Source organism: Hydra viridissima, unplaced genomic scaffold (assembly GCF_058129835.1).
Source record: "Hydra viridissima isolate aposymbiotic clone 2 unplaced genomic scaffold, HvirCarnegie_v1 scaffold_10, whole genome shotgun sequence".
Classification (NCBI taxonomy): Eukaryota; Metazoa; Cnidaria; class Hydrozoa; order Anthoathecata; family Hydridae; genus Hydra; species Hydra viridissima.
The window spans coordinates 12106452-12126328 of record NW_028324309.1 but is presented as its reverse complement, the minus strand read 5'-3'; the positions used below and the strand labels follow the sequence as shown (position 1 = coordinate 12126328).

Below are 19877 nucleotides of genomic sequence, written 5' to 3'. Positions count from 1 at the left end.
AGCACAGTGAAATTTCTAGTTTTACAGTGGTTGGAAACTGAACTGTGATCTATGTTGACTTTAAGCCTGAAAATTTTTCTTCGTCTGAGAAAAAATCTTTGGAGTGTAATATATTTCATGGTTCACGTAAAACATTTTTCACCAGGGTGAATCAGAAGAAAAAAAATTAGCTCCGAAAAAAGTATGGGTACTAAGTATCAAGTACATAGTGTTCATAATCAATAAAAACAGATGAAAAACTTTCATTCAAAAAAGAGATTTAAGAAGACGTTCTACTTTTATATTGAATTCAACTCAAAATTAAAATTTTTTCAAAAAAGTTCATATTATTTTGAAATTGATTATCCTGAGAAAATTACCTCTTTAAAGATATTCATAAAAATATAAGATAATAATTCATTGGAAATAAAATCAAGAATACAGAGTTAGAATTTGCCAAAATTAGCATGTCCCTGGCAATCATCCTTGAAATCCTGCTTATTTTGATGCTGCTATTACATTTTTTACGGATTGCTATCCTGATTGAGTGTGATAAAGGATGTCTGAGATATCTCAAACTAGTCCCATAACATTTGAACCGTTAATTGTAATACCGCTGGAAAATATCGACGCTAATTAGGGGTAACACATAACCCTCTGACCAGTCAATCAATCTTCGGTAATCAGCGATATCAAAGTTAACAATTTGAAAGTTTGATACCTGATGTTTTAGTATACTTTTACGAGAGTATTTGGTCAAACTTTTAAAAGTAATTTTCTAAAGGGATTTAATTGACTATTAATTACTGTAATTTTTTCCTAAGACTTAATCTTAATTTTAAAAACATGTTTTTGAATGTAAGACTTCGTTTTTAAAATTCATCTTCCAAAACTATGCTTGGACAAATAAAAAGATTCCCTAAAAATATGATATTTAGCATATCTGGTCTTTATTTTTTTTAGACGCACTATTCGGTTTATTTACCTTGGAATACTAATTTATTGTATACAGTTTTTAAGACAAAAGTTCACTTACTTTCGCTACGTGCGTGCATTTTCTGTATAATGAAATTATAATTTGTAGTGGATCAGCACAAGAAAAGCTGAAAAATGTTTTCCGTCAGCTCCAAGTCGATAATTTACTCAAACTCCGAAATTAATTTTTTTAAAGATAATCTTTTACATGAAGATGACTGGGGTAAAACACCAATTTTATTGGTGGATGTATTACTGCAATTATTACACATGTATTCTTTTACATACATAATGCATACATACAATTGTGTACCATTTGTTTTATTGTGAATATACATTAAACATACCTACCTACCTACCTACCTACCTACCTACCTACCTACCTACCTACCTACCTACCTACCTACATACATACATACATACATACATACATACATACATACATACATACATACATACATACATACATACATACATACATACATACATACATACATACATACATACATACATACTTACATACATACATACATACATACATACATACATACATACATACATACATACATACATACATACATACATACATACATACATACATACATACATACATACATACATACATACATACATACATACATACATACATACATACATAATCTATATATTGTATACATGGGTTTGTGATTGTGTTTTTATTTTTAGATAAAGACATTCTTAGTGACATTGGAAGTTTTAGTGAAAGTCCTTTATCTTCTGTTTATTCTGATAAGGTAAGCCTCACAAGTTTAAGGAAACTCAATTCTCTTTATTTTAGAAACTTGTTGTTTTTATATTGTTTAGTAAATTAATCCAACAATTTTATAATGGCTTGATTTTTTTATAGTTAATGTACTATATTGGTTTAATTTGATGATTGGTATGAAATTAAATTAAATGGAAATGTAAAAATAAAATATTATTTGAAAGGTCAATGAAACAGATGATTCTTCCATTGGTTTCACAAACAATTATATTGACTGCTGGCTGTATGATGAATTAGGAGAAGTTGCAGCACATAATGATACCTATATAAAAAAGGAACCCTTATCTCCAAATCCTAAAATTGGTGTCTTTGATTCAAAATTAAGTTCATCAGAGGAAAAAAACTCTCAATCCTTAGCTTCATTACCAAGACTACCAACAACAGTATCTGATGATTTTCTGCTTTTAAATTATAATATTTGTCCAGTTTATGAAAATACAACACAGGGGGGTAACACTCAAACAAATGGTTTCACTCATCAAAAAGCAAAACAAGAAATTTTAACAAGTAGTTATAACCCAATCCTCAAGAAATCCAAGACTACAGATAAAATATGTTCACATGATGCAATTAAGCCACAAATTAAAATTGGTAAGAATAATAAAAAGTTTATGTTACAATTATAACTAGTTTTTTTAAATAAATGCGCACACTACTGCAAAAAAACTTAAATAAACTAGAATGTGTACTTTTTGTGTTTAAGTTTGAAAAGACAAAATTTCATTAAAATTTAATCATTTTAGTGTTGTCATCAGATTGTTTAAGTTTTCCTTATGAAATAACTTGAAATTTAAAGAGTTCAGATGTTTGTTACATACTGAAGTATTATGCAACATGCAACAATTGTAACTGTAATCCAGGTCAAACTATTTATATCAATTATTATTAAAGTGTATAAAGTTATTTTATCGTAAATTGAAAAATCATATTGAAAATAATTAAAAAGTGTAAAATGTTCAAATACGGTTTGCTCAGAATGATCAAGATTCTGAACATCTACTGAAAAGCTTTTTGAATCTGGTAACAGATTGGAATTGGTATTTCTAAAAAAAAAAACATGTGTCCACTATATTCATGAAGAAACAATTCAAGAGGACTTTCTTCAATTTGTAATTGTAATAAGTTCATCTAAATTTCAATCATTTGGTGACAGCATTAAATATTATTTAATCTGACTAGTTTTGTGTGTAGTTTTCTTTTGTGATGCATAACAATATTAGAGAGTATACATGGCGAAAATCCAGGTATTAAAATTTGTCCTTTGAGTTTGGGGCAATCTATACTGCATATTTGTATATACAGTGTGACCAGAAAGTTTATACCAGGGGAAATTTTTTATGATATTGGTCTAGTTTTTTGATGATAAAATTTTCAAAGTTTTGTTAAGTAACATTTAGTTAAAAAAATAAAAAAATTTTGCAAATTTTTTTAAAATTAATATTATATATATATATATATATATATATATATATATATATATATATATATATATATATATATATATATATATATATATATATATATATATACACACACACACTTAACCGCAAAATTAACACACCACTTATACATATCAATTTATTTTAATTGTTGTCAATATTATTATATATTTTGACAAACATATTAAGAATAGAACACATTAACACAATTATTTCAATGATAATAAAATTGACTTGGAGGATAGTGAAAAGAAAAAAAAAACTAAAACCAAAAATATGGTTTGTTTAACAAAACAAAGTAAAATAATAATTATTATTATGCGCACTAATACAGCTTAAATTAAAACGTTTTCGACTTATCAATAACAAATTTTACCACTTCTTGTTGTTATTACTGCCTGACAGCCCCGTGGCATACTTTCAATTGGAGATCTAATTGTTTCTTGAGGGATATCTTCCCACACGCAGATAAGACTTTGTCGCAGCTTGTGTAGGCTGTTAGGTGGTGGATGTTGGCTTCTAACATGGCGTCCAAGTATTTTCCAAAGATGCTCTATTGGTTTCATATCTGGACTGCAAGCTGGCCACTCCAAAACTGGAATATTTACATTATTTAATTATTCAGTAACAATATGTGCCATATGTGGTCTAGGATTATCCTGCATGAGAAGGAATCCATCTCCAATGTACGATGCAAAAGGTACTACAAAAGATTTTTAAATGTCTGCTATGTATCCTTGAGACATCAAATTCCACCATCAACAATAAATAGCTCTGTGCGAGCTGTTAAAGATATTCTGCCCCATACCATCAATGAGCCGCTTCCATATAAAGTGGTTTTTCAAATGTTACAAGCAAAATATCTTTCATTTGGTCTTCTGTACACTCTTGAGTGGCAGTCAGAACTTACAAAGCAAAACTTTGACTCATTTGTTAATAAGGCCTGTCCCCATTCATGTATTTCCCAATTCATATGCTTCCTTGCAAAAGCCAGTTCTTTGGTGGTCTACAGACAATCTGAGACCAAAATCTGCTGCCCAAGGTCATTAATTTAAAGCACATGTCTTTTTCTTTTCGTATCTTGACTAACAGCAGTTCTATGAACCTCAGCAAGTTGTATTTGGAGACTTGGTGCAGTAGTGAACCGTTCTCTCAGCGTTCTTTAGTGTTCGAAGAATTAAAAATTGGTCCTCCATGGCATTGGAATCTTACTGTCTGCCTAGGCCAAGTTGTCTAGCGTCATCATACAAACCTAAACCAAATGTGTCTCTACAAACCTTTGTAGAACCCTACTGACCGTTGTTTGAGACACTCCAATTCTTCTACCAAGTTCATGATTTGTGAATTCTTCATTGGACAATTCAAACACATTCATCATGACTTAAACTTTTTTTAGAACACTGCATTCCAAACAGATGTGTTGCTCAAACGACAGTTATCTTTTCTCTTGTTAAGACAATTTAAAACCAATACATTCTTTTCTTTTAGAAGTGAGGTTTAATTACAACAAAACATGCTACCTATGAAAAGCTGCTATAATTTTGAAATTAAATAAGGGAAATGGAATAAAACCTACAAAAGGCATAACAATAAACATTATCATCCTTGCAATTGATAAATCCGAGAAATACATATTTTTCAAATTAAGTTGGAACTTATAAGTGGTGCATTAATTTTGCAGTTAAGTGGGTATGTGTGTCTATGTGTGTATATATATGTATATATGTATATATATATATATATATATGTATATATATATATATGTATATATATATATATATATATATATATATATATATATATATATATATATATATATATATATATATATATATATACAGTATTGTGAAAAAGTTAAAAACCACTAAATAAAAAAAAATATTTTTTTCAAATAAATTTAATTATTTATATTCTAAACATAATAAAATACTCTTTTTTTTCAAACATTAAATAGAACATGAGAAAATAGAAGATTTTTTTTTGTGGAAAATTAATTAATAAAACCTGTAAAAATAAGGATTAAATATTGTGTTAATTTTTTTTATATTTTTTGTGTGAAAAAATTAAGAACCAAAAAGAATTTTTGGTACTAAATGTGGTGGAAACGTCTTTTTTAACTTATTTTTACCTTTTTTGTTTAAATATTCTATCAATGACCTGAGTCATTACCAAAAAACCAATAAAAGTATTTCATTTCAAACAAAAAAAAATTATTTTCTTTTGAAAAAATGAGCAGAAAAACTATTACTATGAAGATTGTGTAAAAGTGGTGCATTTTCACCAGGAAGGTAAATCCGCTCGTGAAATTGGAAAAATAATAAAGCAATCACATATTTTGGTGACATAAAAAAGCGAAAAGAATTTTGCCAAAGTGTCAAAGAATGGACTAAACAAAAATGGAGGACAGTAATGTTCAGTGATGAGATGAATATCAAGGTTGATAAACAAAAAAACCGAATTATGATTTGCAGGCAGTCTTCAGAAAAATATAATCTCGATTGTATCATTCAAAGAACAAAACAAAGTAGCAGGTTGGTTGGAATATGGTGCAGCATGACATATTATGGTCTCGGTATGTTTAAATTATTTGATGGTCGACTCAACTCTATTTACTACATCAGTATTTTAAATAACAACTTGTTACCGTCAATTGATGCACTTGAGCAAGCGTTCCGTTCATTTTTCAGCAAGACAATTCACCATGTCACAGGGTTAAAATTGTCTCTGAATGGTTCGAAAGTAAAAATATTGAGTGTCTAACTTGGCCACCAAATAGCCCAGATCTAAGTTGCATCAAAAATCTTTGGAGTTAGCTTGATAAAGAGATTGCCAAGAAAGCACCAAGGAGCCTTGAGGAGTTGCACAATATTTTACCAGCAATACTTGGAAATGTTCCCAAACATATTTTAGAGAATTTAATAGACTCAATGCCAAATCGTATAAGGGTCAAATCATTATATTTCAACCAATGGCCTGTGAGGTACCATCTCTGATTTTCCTGATTTTTACATATCATTATCTACATAATGTAAATAGGTTAAATGTGCAATTTCAGAGTTCCAAGCGCAGCGGTTTAGAAATTATAGCCTTACAAACACTCTCAGGTAGCCCCCCTCGGCTCCTCGAATGGTAAAAACAGACAACTTTAAGGCCTTATAACTTTTTTCTAACTTTCAACAAGTGGCTCATTTTTTCTAGAACTATTTTCTAGATATTTCTGTCTTAAAAATAGTGATTTTCATTAGCTTGTATCATGTTAGAAAAAAACTACAGCCTCCTCAACTTTGGAAAAATTCTGAAAAATCCTAAAAAAAGGCAAAATGAAGTTAACCGTAGTATTTTTCTATTCATCAACAAGTCCTTACATGTTAGTTTTCTGATTAGCTACAATTGTCTGCAAAAAATGGGCAAAATATAAGCAGCTTGTTACATTTTAGAAATCAGTTTTATCTAAAAATATATAGTCCACTTGACTAAAAAGTCCCATTTTCAGCCATTTGGGGATAGCTCGTAAATTTTTCTAACACTTTGTATTGATCTGATATTAACAGCAAATAAGGCCATTAAATCTAACTTTATAAAAATGTAAACATTACAAACTTGTCATGTTCACAACAAAACTGGCAGCATTTTTTAATAACCCTATTTTTCAATTATCAGGGTTGAATTTGCGTTATTGGAAACCAGTGCCCCTCCAACCTGCCTCCTGGCCCATATGAGAGATATAAGCATAAGTCATTTCTTAAAAAAAAAAAGATATGGTTGGTTACTCTCTCCCTGATCTGGACTTTATACTGGATAGGAGCACAACTAAAGGGGTAATAACTATATAGAGCCTGCATTATTGTTCAAAGGTGATACTCAAAAAAAAATTTAGTTAATCATAAAATTGCAGTTTAATCTTTATTATGTTGATTTTTTTATAGTTGATTGAATTGCTAATAATTCAAGGCAAAAGTAGGACAGTGGGTTCATACATTACTGGCAATAAGAAGTATCACAAGACTAATCAAGCCATTATAATATTGATTTGATGTTTTGTTTAAATAAATAATTTTTTTATACAAAGTACCAGTTTCAATTTTATTAGTTAGTTTTAACTATTTATCTAAAAATCCAATGATTCTATATACTATACCTTTTGCAAATGTAAATATATATTTTGCAAATATATAAGCATTTATAACTCGAAATAACCTTTTTCATTAATAACTTTGTAGCCTTTTTCATTGAACCAATCTTGAATTGAATGAGTTGTATGAGGTGTGGTGCCATCCTGCTGAAATATCCAGTTTTTGCTTCTTCCATAAAACAATATTTCTGACTGATTTAAATTTTCTAGAGTATATTTGTAGCTATATTGATTCTTCTGGTATATATATTGCTAAGACCTGGACCTTTGTAAGAAATATATCCCAATATTTCAGCTGAGACTCCACCTTCTTGTAACCTTTGTATTTTTCAACATACATCTTTCCTTTGTGATTTAGTACCTCAAAATTAGCCTCATCACTAAAAATTACCTGAGACCATTCTTTCACTGACCATTTGATTCTTTCTCAGCACTACTTCAATTGTTTTAGGCAGCCTTTTACAGTCAAAGGTGGTTTTTTAAAGATGATAAATGATCCTGTGTCTTTGTTGAGTAACACCTTTCTCACTGTTTCCTTGTCAATTGTAGCATTCTTTAAAGAAACATTGAATTCTCTGGTTAAATTACAAATTCTTGTCCTAGGATTTAATGGAACCCTGGAAAAAATGGCATTTTTGTCTCTTTCAGTTGACTTTAAAAACCTACCAGACCTTAGAGATTCTTTGACAGTCTCAGTTTCTTTAAACTTTTTTAATGTATTTTAAATGCAGCCCTCTGAAATAATGCCTAATTTTGCTATACCAACATTAGTTTTCCTTGTTTATTTAAACCAACAGTTTCCCATTTAATACACTCAGGGATACGTTTCTTGCCATTTGGTCCAAGTTTTACCAGATTAGATTTGGCATTGTTTATTTCAAAAGTCATGAAAATGTTTTTTGTAGGGTATTATATAGTTAATAAATAAAGAACATCATTTTCAGAGGAAACGCAAGTCAGATAGATTAGATAAATAAAAAAAAAACACAATTCAATTAAACTTATTTTCAAGTAAAAAATTTGTAATTAATTGATTAATTATCAATTAATTATAAATAGAGGAGAGGAAAGTGTTGCAAATGTAGAAAAAAGGTGTCAATAAACAGAGAAACTTTTACTCTAATTAATAAAAAAAAGATTTTAAAAAAATCTTGTGCTTTGACAATTTGTCATCAAAAAAATAGACTGCTAGCATAAAAAATTTGCCCTCGCATAAACTTTCTAGACACATTATGTAAAGAAAAATTTCTACTCCCAAATATGATGTTAAATAAAGTCTCTACTTAAACATGTTGTGTAATAAAAATACTTAAAAAATATGCTTTGTACATGTGTAATCTTTTTTTTTTTAGAAAATACAAAATATTGCATTGCACAAAATAGTGATGGTCTGCAAAATCTTCTTCATTCTGTTTCTACAGTATGATTTTTTTTTTAATTGTTAAATAACACTTTAGTAATAAATAAGTAAATAATAAAAAACTTGTTATGAACCCTAATAGTAATATATATATATATATATATATATATATATATATATATATATATATATATATATAGCATATATTTTCTTTTATTTCTAAGTGTTTTACAATATTCTCAAAATACCTGCTCATCCATAATTGCAGCTCTTTTATATGCAATCAATAACAAAAGAGGAAAATCTCGACATAAATTCCACTGGAATACAAGGCAAGAGTTTTGGACCAAACAGCCCTCCAATAAAGCTGTTTCAACTACTAAGTTTAACATAAAATACTTTATATAGCAACACTTACAAATATTTCCAAATAAACATTTGCTCATTTTTCTAAAATCAGCAACTAGTGACCAAAGATCCAGTTAAATCCACCTTTTTACAACCCACGCTTTGGCTGTAAACTAATATTAGCCAAGAGGTTATTTAGCTAAGGTTAAAAAAACTTTTTAAAAATGAGACATTTTTAATGTTTTAACATTAAAAGTATATGATTTTTAAAAAGTTTTTTTACCTTAGCTAACAACCCTTGGCTAAAATTAATATTAAGCTTCAGGAGTTTCACATAAAGATCTTGAATAAGAAAGGGCTGTTAAATTGTAGCAAAGTGTTTCAACATTTTTCTTTAGGATAATTCTAATGCAATCTTTTTGTATGGATTTTTGTAAGATGCTTTAAACTCCTACTCACTTGTGGTTTGTTATAAAGGTGAATTTAAATATACTCTTGCAAAGGTCTCTAGCATTTTAGCAATTAGCATTTGCTAATTCATTTTTTTAAATTAAGTTCCAATATAATAATGGATCTTCTACTATATTAATTCACTTCATCTTCATATACTTCTGATTCTCAATTGTTGCTGATTCAGTTGTAATTGGGTGGAATCTATTACTTTCTTAATCTGATAAATCATCTGTCTAAAATCTCAAAGTGATTTCTTTGATGTTTTGATGTGCAAACCTTTATATATTGAAATTTATAATCATATATATGGAATTAATCAAAGTATAATTTTATAGAATCAATCAAAATATAATTTTAATGCTAATTATTTATCTTTTTAAAATTATGTTTCTTAATCATTAAAAAATTTCTTTAGTTTAAAAATTTCTATAGGTTCTATTTATTGTTGCAACATCAGAAACTCATTTTCAGCAATTTGAACTAATTAAAGTTTTAAAATTGATCAACAATAACAGTTGTTAAATTAATTAAAGTAAAATTGACCAACAATAACAGTTGTTAAATTATTAAGCTCAGCTGCTCTGTCAATATCTTTGCTGTAGGGCTGCTTTATTCTTAAATGTTTCTAAAAATTTTCTTTACTCTCAACCAACATCTTTAAGGCTGTGTTCAGCTGCATGCTCAGCTGTGTGTTTCTTAAGTGTGTGTTTGGCTGTGTGTTCAGCTAATAGTCAGCTTATCTTGCAGACCCATAAAGTTGTTGTTTTGATGAAATTTTACAATTTATTCTTTGAAGACATTTTTTTTCTCTTTTGAAACACTGCTTCTCTTTTAAAAACACTGCTTCTCTTTTAAAAACACTGCTTTCTCTTTTAAAAACACTGTTTACTTTAGAATGCTGTAATATCAATAATATTTATTTTAGAATTATATTGCAGATGATAGCATTTCAACAATAAATAGATTCACAATCAATAAACCAGATAAAGTTGTAACCTCACCTACAGACATTCCAGAAGTAATTACAAAGTTTGACAATTAAAAGATTTTTTTAGTTTGCTATTTATACAGTATGTACATAAATAGTTTAAAGCTGTTTTGCAATAATTTAAAGCTTTGTTGTGCTGACTAATTTTCACATAAAGCTAAATTTAAAAAAAAATTAAGTTTGTTGTTTAACCCTTTGCGCCTAAACCATTTTTTAGTATGGATATTCAAATATCTGATAGTACTTTGAATAAAAAATTATACATCAAGCATAAGAATTTTAAACAAAAATATTTTATTTACATAATATGGAACAATCCCACAAATATATCCTGCGTCTGAATCGCAGAGTACATAAATCCTTATTCTCCATTTTGTTGCTTTTATAGGGTTATAAGTAATAAAGGAAGATTTACCTTTAAATTTCATAACGGATTCATCAACACATATTTTAGCTAGAAATAAAGTTTTCTGAAAATTTTGAATTTATTTTTTTAAGTTTGCTTAAACAAATTTGCAATGTGTGCACAATTTAAGGTACATATCATAAATAGTAATGGAATCCCTCAAGCATCATTTGAGTTGAAGTAAAGTATAGGATGGCACTTGAGAGGCACTGTTTGGGTGCAAAGGGTTAAAGATTAGCCTATTTTTTTCACTTAATTATAATTTGAGCTCCAAAATTATTCAATATAACTAGTGGAGGTCTTTTTTTAAAAATTTGCTAGTTTAAGTTACCATCTTTTTAATTTTCTGTTCTGCTAACAAACTGCAGCAACCTTTGTAGCAATCATTAATAAATATATTTAGTTGTGCAATCTTTTTATGAACTTTTTATGAACTTTTACCTTTAGTTAAAAGACTATAAACGACAGTTAAGAATGATTAAAAATAGAGAGTCTGCATGTTTGTCTCGTCAGCGTAAAAAAGAGGTAAAGATTTTTTCGTAAGGATAATTTCTTATAAAGACTTTTTTATTTTTTGAAAACTTCTTAATATTTTTATTTTTTACTTTTTTTTAATGATATATTCAGCATATACAAAGTCTTGAATTGCGTGTTTCTACTATGACTGAAGTAAACCAACAATTAAAAGAGGAAAACAATCTTCTGAAACAAAGAATTCAAACTTTGGAAAATGAAGTATTTGATTTCGATGTTTAAGTGTACTTGTTAAAGAGTTAAAATGATTTTTTTAAGTTTATGATATCCAATATATTATTTTTATGTTAAAAATATGCGAAATCATTCAGTGTATTTGATTTTACAAATTAACTAATAAACCGGATATTCAAAAAAGAACTCACAAATAAAAAATATACCTGCAAATTTTTATTTACATGTATTTACTTATTTTTTCAAAAAATACAAGTGCTCTCCAAGTTCTCCCTACTAAGTCAATATCTGTCCAAAAAATAACTTTGCAGTATCATCAAAAAATCTAGGAAGTTGTTTGAAGGAAAAAGATTGTTTGCAATTATACTAGGGTTGGGAATCCCGATTTCCCGAAATCCCAGGATTCCGCAGTTTTTAACAATCCCAAAATCCCGGGATGTAGCATTTAATCCCGGGATTTTTTTTGAAATCATTTTCAGTTGAACATTTTTAAATTAAAATTTCTTCGCTTAAGATTTGACTACTTTTGTATTGAAAATTCCTGAATTATTTTTTTTGTTAGATTGCAATCAAATTCGAACTTTACAATTTTGAAATTCTTGCAATTATGTTTTTGAATAATTGGATTAAAGTTGTTATAACAATTGAAATTGGATTGCAATTACATTCTTAAAAATTTTTGGTGCTTAGTCGCATTTATTCAAGTTTCTGACAATTTTTATCTTGAATAGACGTTATCTGTTTGTGACTATTTTATAGTACAAGTTTAACAAAAAATAAAATTGCTGGTTAATTTTAAAAATTGGAGGTGGTTCAACGAAAGGTCTCCATATGCACTTACTTTCCATCCATAAAATTAACCTCACACCAACTACTATTTCAGTAAACACACGAGATAAACCACCAATAAAAAAAAACAAAACGTTAACCAATTATTTGCCAATATTGGAGCGAGAAGAAAAATCACTTCCTGCTACACTTGCATGATGAACAGCCCTTGATGGGATTTCGTTCAACGTGATATGCCGTTCTAGTGATATACGTGCAAGTCTTATAGCTACAGGATTCAAAAGTTTACCCACAACAGTCAACACTGTGCGTAAAATGGTTGTAGATTACAGCAAAAAAATAAGGAGTTTTTTTTATTACTGAAATAGCTAGCAAAAAAAACCCTAAATTCGGTGTAGGAGAAAGATTTTCTTTATCTTTTGATGAATGGACTTCACTGCGTAACCGTTGCTACATGAATATTAATTTACATGCACGAAATTGTCAGTTCTGGAGCTTAGGCTTAATTCGTATAACGGGATCAATGTCTGCAGATAAGTGTATTGAGCTATTATAACAACATGGACTTGATTTGAGAAAAGATATTGTTGGTATTATGACTGATGGAGCAAGTGTGATTAAAAATGTTGGGAGAATATTACCTGTAAATCAACAGTTATGTTTTGCCCATGGTGTGCAACTGGCCGTTATTAAAGTACTATATCAAAAGCAGGATATAGAAAGAGAAATAGATCAGCAAGACGAAGACGAACAATCAGATATAGAAGATGATTTTTCAGAGAGTAACTCTTGCAAGGATGATGATTTTTCTGACAAGGATAAATTGGTTGATCTCGATGCTAGTCATAATTGGCATCAAGGAAACCAATGTGATGTTACTGAGGTAAATTGTGGTCCAGTGATCAAAAAGGTACGAAAAGTAATAGTAATGTTCAGACGATCACCAAAAAAAAATGATATCTTGCAGAAGTATGTTGTGGCTGAATTTGGGAAACAAATAGCTCTAATTAAAGACTGCAAGACAAGATGGAACAGTCTTGTCAATGCTTCAACGCATCTATTTATTAAAAAATTGTATGCAAAAGGCATTAATAGACATAAGTCTACCAGAAGGTGAATTTTTGGCTTTATCTAATATTGAGATTAAAACTGTATCTGCTATCATTAATGCGCTAGTCCCAGTAAAAGCAACAATGTTATAAGTCAAAAGTTGCATTCATCTCTCGCTCTTTGAATGCAACAAAGGCGTACCGATGCAAGTGGGATCCTTCAGTATCTGCACAATGGTAGAACCAACATTCAGCCCGAATCTGAAATAGAGCTAGTAACAGTTCTGACTTCAATAAAATGTCGCAAATTAATAGTTGAGTTACTTGAAAGACTAGATGCTACAAATCCAGCTACATCATTAACAGCTAATAAGTCTGAATCAGAAGTTGAACTTTCTGTTTCAAATGAGGCACTACTCGAAATTGTTTCTGATTCTTCTGACTCTTCATCTGAATCTATTTCTTTTGCTCTTAAAAACAGCAAAAAAATCACAGACGAACTTAATAAAGCTATAAAAAAAAGCACATTTGCCCAGCATACCAGCTCGATGTGAGATGTTATCAATGAAAATTCAAAAGAAAATGGTGTTGTTTGAAAATGGAGGAACAAGTGGTGATTTTTTGCGAAGAGCGTATAATTTTTTAATGACTATTAAGCCTACCAGTGTGGAATCAGAATGTGCTTTTTCTGCGGCTGGACTTTTTGCAACAAAAATAAGAAGTCGTCTGGGCGATGAAACTTTGGATATGCTCTGCTTCCTCAAAACGTATTTTAAAAATAATCAAAAATAATTACATATGTATATTTTATCTACAAAAACAACGAAGTCTTTATAACTTAATAATTAAGTATGTATAATATTAACAAACCAAAGAATTTCCTTGTAATTTGAAAGTTTTTTCTAAACATACTTTAAATGTCTTACTAATTTCCTAAAAATTTTTCTAAAATAATATGTTAAAATCTTTCAAAAGCAGGTATTTCAAAATCCCGGGATTTTAATTATAGCACAGGATTACAAACCCTAAATTATACAAAGGTAAAATCACTTAAATTTTCTCATTTAATTCCTGAGAAGAATGCAATTTAATTGTAAGGAAAAACACTCACAACCAAAAATAGTTACAACTTTATATAATACAAAGATGTTAGACAAAGATTTTGGATAAAGATTTTATATAAGGTGTTACACCCACAGTATCAAATTAGTTATTCAAAATTTTTGCGATTGAGTCTAAAGTAATGTAACAGGTGCTAGTTTATGCTTACACACATTATAAAAGTTTTTTTGGTGTATGCACTTAACATGAATACCAGTTTGCTCTCTAGAAAAAGGAATGTGTTATCTAAATAAAAAAGAATGTTATTGCAATAGGATGAGTGCCTTGAAAATCTATTCGGGTATGTATATTAAGTTTCTGGTGATTGTGAAAAAGAATACAGTATGAACAATTCCAAACCACTAATCAAGCCACATTATACAGAAGTACTGGCAATTAATACATATAAAGCTAACATTAAAAATTCAATATTCATAAACATATTTTAAGTGAATGTACAACATATAAATTAGTCTTTAATTATTAGTTTTGAGCCACAAATAAGCTAAATAGTATTTAATTTATCTTAATGTAATACCATCCAAGATTTTCTTAAAACTTTAAATCATTTGTTTATGTATACTAAAGTCTAGATGCAAAGTTTTATATTTTGTCATTCTTGTGCTTTTTTTTTTTGTTTAATTGCAAAAACTTTGATTGTAATAAATCAACTGTTTTTTTCACCAGAACAGGTGCTTATTTAACTTTAATTATCAGAATTATATTTAACTTTAATTATCAGAACAGGTGCTTATTTAACTTTAATTATCTCTGTAACTCTTTATCAGTTTTTAACCTGATATAACTTACTTCATTCTAGGTTTAAAAAAAAAAATAAAACATAGTTTTTTCAAATTTTTAAAAATATTTGATGGTATGCCAAATACTTTAGGTTAACTGTTTTTTCTATTGTTTAGAACTCAATGCTTCGTGAAAAAAGATTGTTAAAGACTGGTGCAAAGCGGTCAACAGCATTGTTGTCTCTTTTCATCCTTTACTTATTTAATCCATTTGGGTGAGACATTGTTTAGGTACTAAAAAAAAAAATATTACATAGAATAATTAATAAATTAAAAGTTAATTTGTATCTTAAATGTACTTTTATTCAGAATAATTCCTGTGAAACAAGTATTACCTGGACAATCAGTTCAATTACCTATTCCACTTCACCGAAGCCGTTCACTATTGCAGTTTGACAATTCCAATGCATTAAATTTTTATGCACCTATTAGTCGCTATGAGGAACAAGAGAAAGGCAAACATTCAGAACTTTTTCAGTTTGAACAAAATTCTTTTCACTATGCAAAGAATATCGATGAAGAAATAAAAACTGTCTTTCGATCTCCTGTTGTTAAAAGAAAAGAAATTGTTAAACAATTAAGAAAAAAATTAAATGATGTCAAAGTGAGGGTCATTAAACCTTCTGTAACTTTACTTGAAGCTGAAGCTGACTGTGGAGAGAATTTTAATGAAACAGACCTAAACAGGTGAGTTTTTTTTTTAAGATAGTAATGGATAGATTAAAAAATACTCTTTGTTAAGTTTACAACTCCTTGATGGTAAGATCTCTTTTAATCAAAAGACTTAATGAACATTTGTTAACATATTAGAATCACTGAGTCATTGGAACAATTAGTTCACAGTTCTAGGATCAAGAAAACAAAGAAAAAGAATTCTAGGCATCCTCCTTGTTTTGTAAGTCATTTTTTCAATTAGCTTTTTTTAATTTTCAATTAGCTTTTTTTAATTTTCAATTAGCTTTTTTTAATTTTCAATTTGTTATTTGATTTCATTCTCATTTGCATTTCAGTCTACCATTACATCAAGCAAAGGTAAAAACTTGATAAACAATACCTCTATAAGTTGCAACCAAACATCTCCATTGACACAGTCTTCATATTTTAAGATTTTAAGGTATGATTAAAGTTTAAGATGAATTTGAATAACTTACAATGTTTTTTGCTGCGAATGAAAATGAGGTTTTGTTATTCTAAGTTTTATATTGCAGAGAGAGAAAAAGACAGCAAAGAGTTGGCGAAAAAATTATGAATAACAGCTCCCAAGAGTGAGTTTTAATTTTTCAGTAGGATATAAAGAGTATATAGAGAGTACTATATATCTGATAAATTGTTTTTCAGTAGAATATAGAGAGTATATATAGAGTACTGTATATCTGATAAATTATTTTTCAGATTTCCTCTGACATCTGATTATGATTAAATGCATTTTTAATTTCATTGTTGCTCTATAACCTTTTATTTTAAAATCAAGTTAAAAGGCATTATTATTTTTTTATTTTTTATTTTTTTTATTATTTTTTTTTTTTTAGGCTTGTAAATGCAATTCAAAAATCAATTATTAGGAAGGCAGATACCTTTTACCTTTTCACTTTAAAGGTACAAATCATTTATCATAAGTGTATCATTATTTCCATTCATGAAAGTTATCAGTAGATTTCTTAAAAAAACTTGTTAGTGGTCCTTCTCTTAATCTGTTTTAAACATACAAAATTTTTGTACGTACTGGAAGTGATAAAGTAAACAAAAATTATGGCAATAATTCATGATAAATATTTTTGTCTATAAAAACACATTAGCTAAAACAAAATCACATGTAATTCTATAAAGCAACTCAATTTATGATATTCATAATAAAATATATACACAAATATATACAAGGTGGCCCATATTAGGATATTTTTTTAAGTTCTGATGTTGAAAAAAAATTGCTTAATAGTCTCCCAAGCATGTTGTTAAAGAAAAAAAATTAAAATTGTAGTATCTATTAATCCATATATGATTTTTTTTTCCAAACAAATCATATTGCTCAAAAGATTAACTTTAAATGAGTTCATATACATTTTGAAAATTATAGAGTACAGAGCAATAATAATGTAAAGACACATTGAACTTAATCAAGCACAAAATCCCATTAATTTTGATTGTTACTATATTTGTAAGATATTTTGTATTTAATTCTAAACCACATTAGTGTATGCACTTTTGATGCATGTTGCCAAAGTATTTAGCTTGTCTGATGAATCTTTAGCTGGAACATGTCTGTCAATAATTTTGAATGGATTCTGTCTTGTTAGTGATGTTGAAAATTAATCTTTGACAGTCTCGTGATTATCAAAGATTATCAATTACTAGCATTTTCTTCTTTCTGCTTTTTGGCCTATGATTTAAGGAAGAATATTGTATGATCATATTTGCAAAAAAATGTGTTAATTTTATTATATATATACCCAAATGATACCTGCAGTATCTATACAGGGTGCAGGAAAAGTTCTTTTACAAAAGTATAACTTAAAAATGTTATCTGTATGGTGTTTTCTTTCAATAGATGATTTTAATATTCTTTTTTAATCTTCATTATATAAGTAAAATGTAATTTGTTTAACAGAATAATAGATCTGTTGTTTACTTTTTTTTTTTTTACAGGAACAATTTCCACACCCTGTATTTTTAGAACTATTTTTATTATAAGATTTAATGATAAACACCTTATGCTGTTAATTTTTCTAATTTCAATTAAAATTTGGTGCTGAAACATTTTTTATCTTAAATTATTTTTTATCTTATCTTTTCTATTTTTACTTTAAACGTTTTTTCTCTCAGCCAATTTTATTTTAACTTTCTCTTTCCTTATGGTATATTGCCATGATAAAAAATTAAGAATGTGCCAATTATTGATTTATGAAAGTTCGACATACAAATTGTTTACTTTTTCAATTCCATCATTATGCAATGATGTAATTTGAACACAGTTTACACTTGTTCAAATTACATCATTGCATCATTTAAAATAATAGTTGTTAACTAGGTCATATTTGTACCTAGTTAACAACTTTTATTTTAAATGATGTTGTTCAAACAAAAAAATTATCTGCCATATTTTTGATACTTTTTATATCTACAAGTTAAAAATTTTCAATGTTTTTAAAGTAGGTTTAATCTTAATCTCAATAGTTTTATTGTGACGTGAGATTTAACGAGAAAATCATTTTAATGAGTTTCATGTTTAAGTCTTAAAAACACTTATTTCTTATTCTTTTTTATGATTGTTATCTTAAAGGACTACATGATGTTGCCAGCAACCAACTACAGTTCGATGCAAAGGCCCAAAGTAACATTTATGTTCCCAGCATACTTGACTTATAGAAACAAAAATGGTAAAGTATGTTTATTCTTTTACAGCTGTTGAAGTTTTATGAGTGAATATGCTTTAAACAGACTTATTCACCAGAGTTTTTTCTTCACTTTTAGCTACCTCAAATAAAAACAACACAACTATCACAATGCTGCAAATCGACTGCCATGTTATTGACACTAAACTTGTAGATGTTGACCAAAATGTGCTGTCAAAGGATCTCATGCCTCAAATTAATTCCTGATGGCTGATTAAATTTTTGTTCAGTATTTATTCAAAAATCATTAATGTTGTGTAACATGACTATTACAGCAACTACCTAAGAAACTACATTTTGGTTCAGTTATGTTTAAAAAGTTCAGATTCCACAGATCTTTACTTTGAATAACATTTATATTTATGCATAAGATACTTAGCAAGATTAGGTGACTTTGAAAGAACTTACTAAAAAAATGCTAGATTTTTTTATTAACCCTTTACTTTGCGGTTTTGTTGCACAACAACAGTTGAAAATTGTTGAAAATAAAGCAACCAAAGATAGCATTTAATTTACAAACTTCACAAAATTATTAATCACAAATAAGTCCTTAAGGACTTATCTGTGATTAATAATTTTTATCAATTTTCAACTGTTTTCAACTGTTGTTGTGCAACAACACCGCAAAGTAAAAAATGAGCTACCTTTTTAATGCACAATGTTTGTTAGAAATTTGAATTTTTAATTATATTTATATAATATTAAGCAACCTATAGCAGCTGCAATTTTTTGTTTTTTTTGCATTAACTAAATTCATATGGTATATATTTTTAATTATTTATTAAGTAAATGGCAAATGTTGTAAAAATAGATAGAAAATTAACTTTTCTGTTGGTGGTTTTGGAGTTGTATAATTGTACAATTTCAGAACATTCTCATTTTCTTAAGTGTGAATCCTATGGTACACAGAGAATTCACACTTGAGAAATATTTTTGCACAAGCAAAAATTTTTGCTCTTTGTGGAAGCTGAAGTTGTTAATTGACAGATAAAAAATCATATGATTACCTATTTACAATAGTACACTTGTATAATATATTATTCTGATATTTATAGATTTGTATCTATAGTAATAATTTGTATCTAATATACAACTATATTATTACCCCATTGTGTTAAATAGTACATTTTTTTATTTGCTATGTTATTTCTTATAA

General features: G+C 28.2%; 1 protein-coding gene across 2 annotated transcripts; it reads left to right on the top strand.

The window, feature by feature from the left end:
• Positions 1–915: 915 nt before the first annotated feature.
• Positions 916–19753, top strand: LOC145181855 (cyclic AMP-dependent transcription factor ATF-6 beta-like). Of its 2 annotated transcripts, none has more exons than XM_090100367.1 (15): positions 916–1177; positions 1660–1727; positions 1924–2350; positions 8683–8750; positions 10417–10509; positions 11333–11410; positions 11513–11620; positions 15450–15547; positions 15642–16019; positions 16143–16227; positions 16343–16446; positions 16541–16597; positions 16862–16928; positions 18610–18706; positions 18801–19753. In XM_090100367.1, exons 1-15 carry the CDS (start codon positions 1090–1092, stop codon positions 18926–18928), a joined length of 1944 nt encoding a protein of 647 aa, XP_089956493.1. In that variant the 5' UTR covers positions 916–1089; the 3' UTR covers positions 18929–19753. The 2 variants fall into 2 exon arrangements, with proteins under 2 accessions (XP_089956493.1, XP_089956494.1); XM_090100368.1 differs by having other exon boundaries at positions 953–1177; positions 1924–2306; positions 8684–8750; positions 18801–19016.
• Positions 19754–19877: the final 124 nt, after the last annotated feature.

What these genes read in the sequence shown, in the direction of transcription:
- LOC145181855 (XM_090100367.1), top strand. Translation starts at nt 1,090, where the DNA reads ATGTTTTCCGTCAGCTCCAAGTCGATAATTTACTCAAACTCCGAAATT. An exon ending in TTTACATGAAGATGACTGGG is followed by an intron (nt 1,178 to 1,659) that starts GTAAAACACCAA and finishes TTTTATTTTTAG; the next exon opens with ATAAAGACATTCTTAGTGAC. An exon ending in CTAGGCATCCTCCTTGTTTT is followed by an intron (nt 16,228 to 16,342) that starts GTAAGTCATTTT and finishes TTTGCATTTCAG; the next exon opens with TCTACCATTACATCAAGCAA.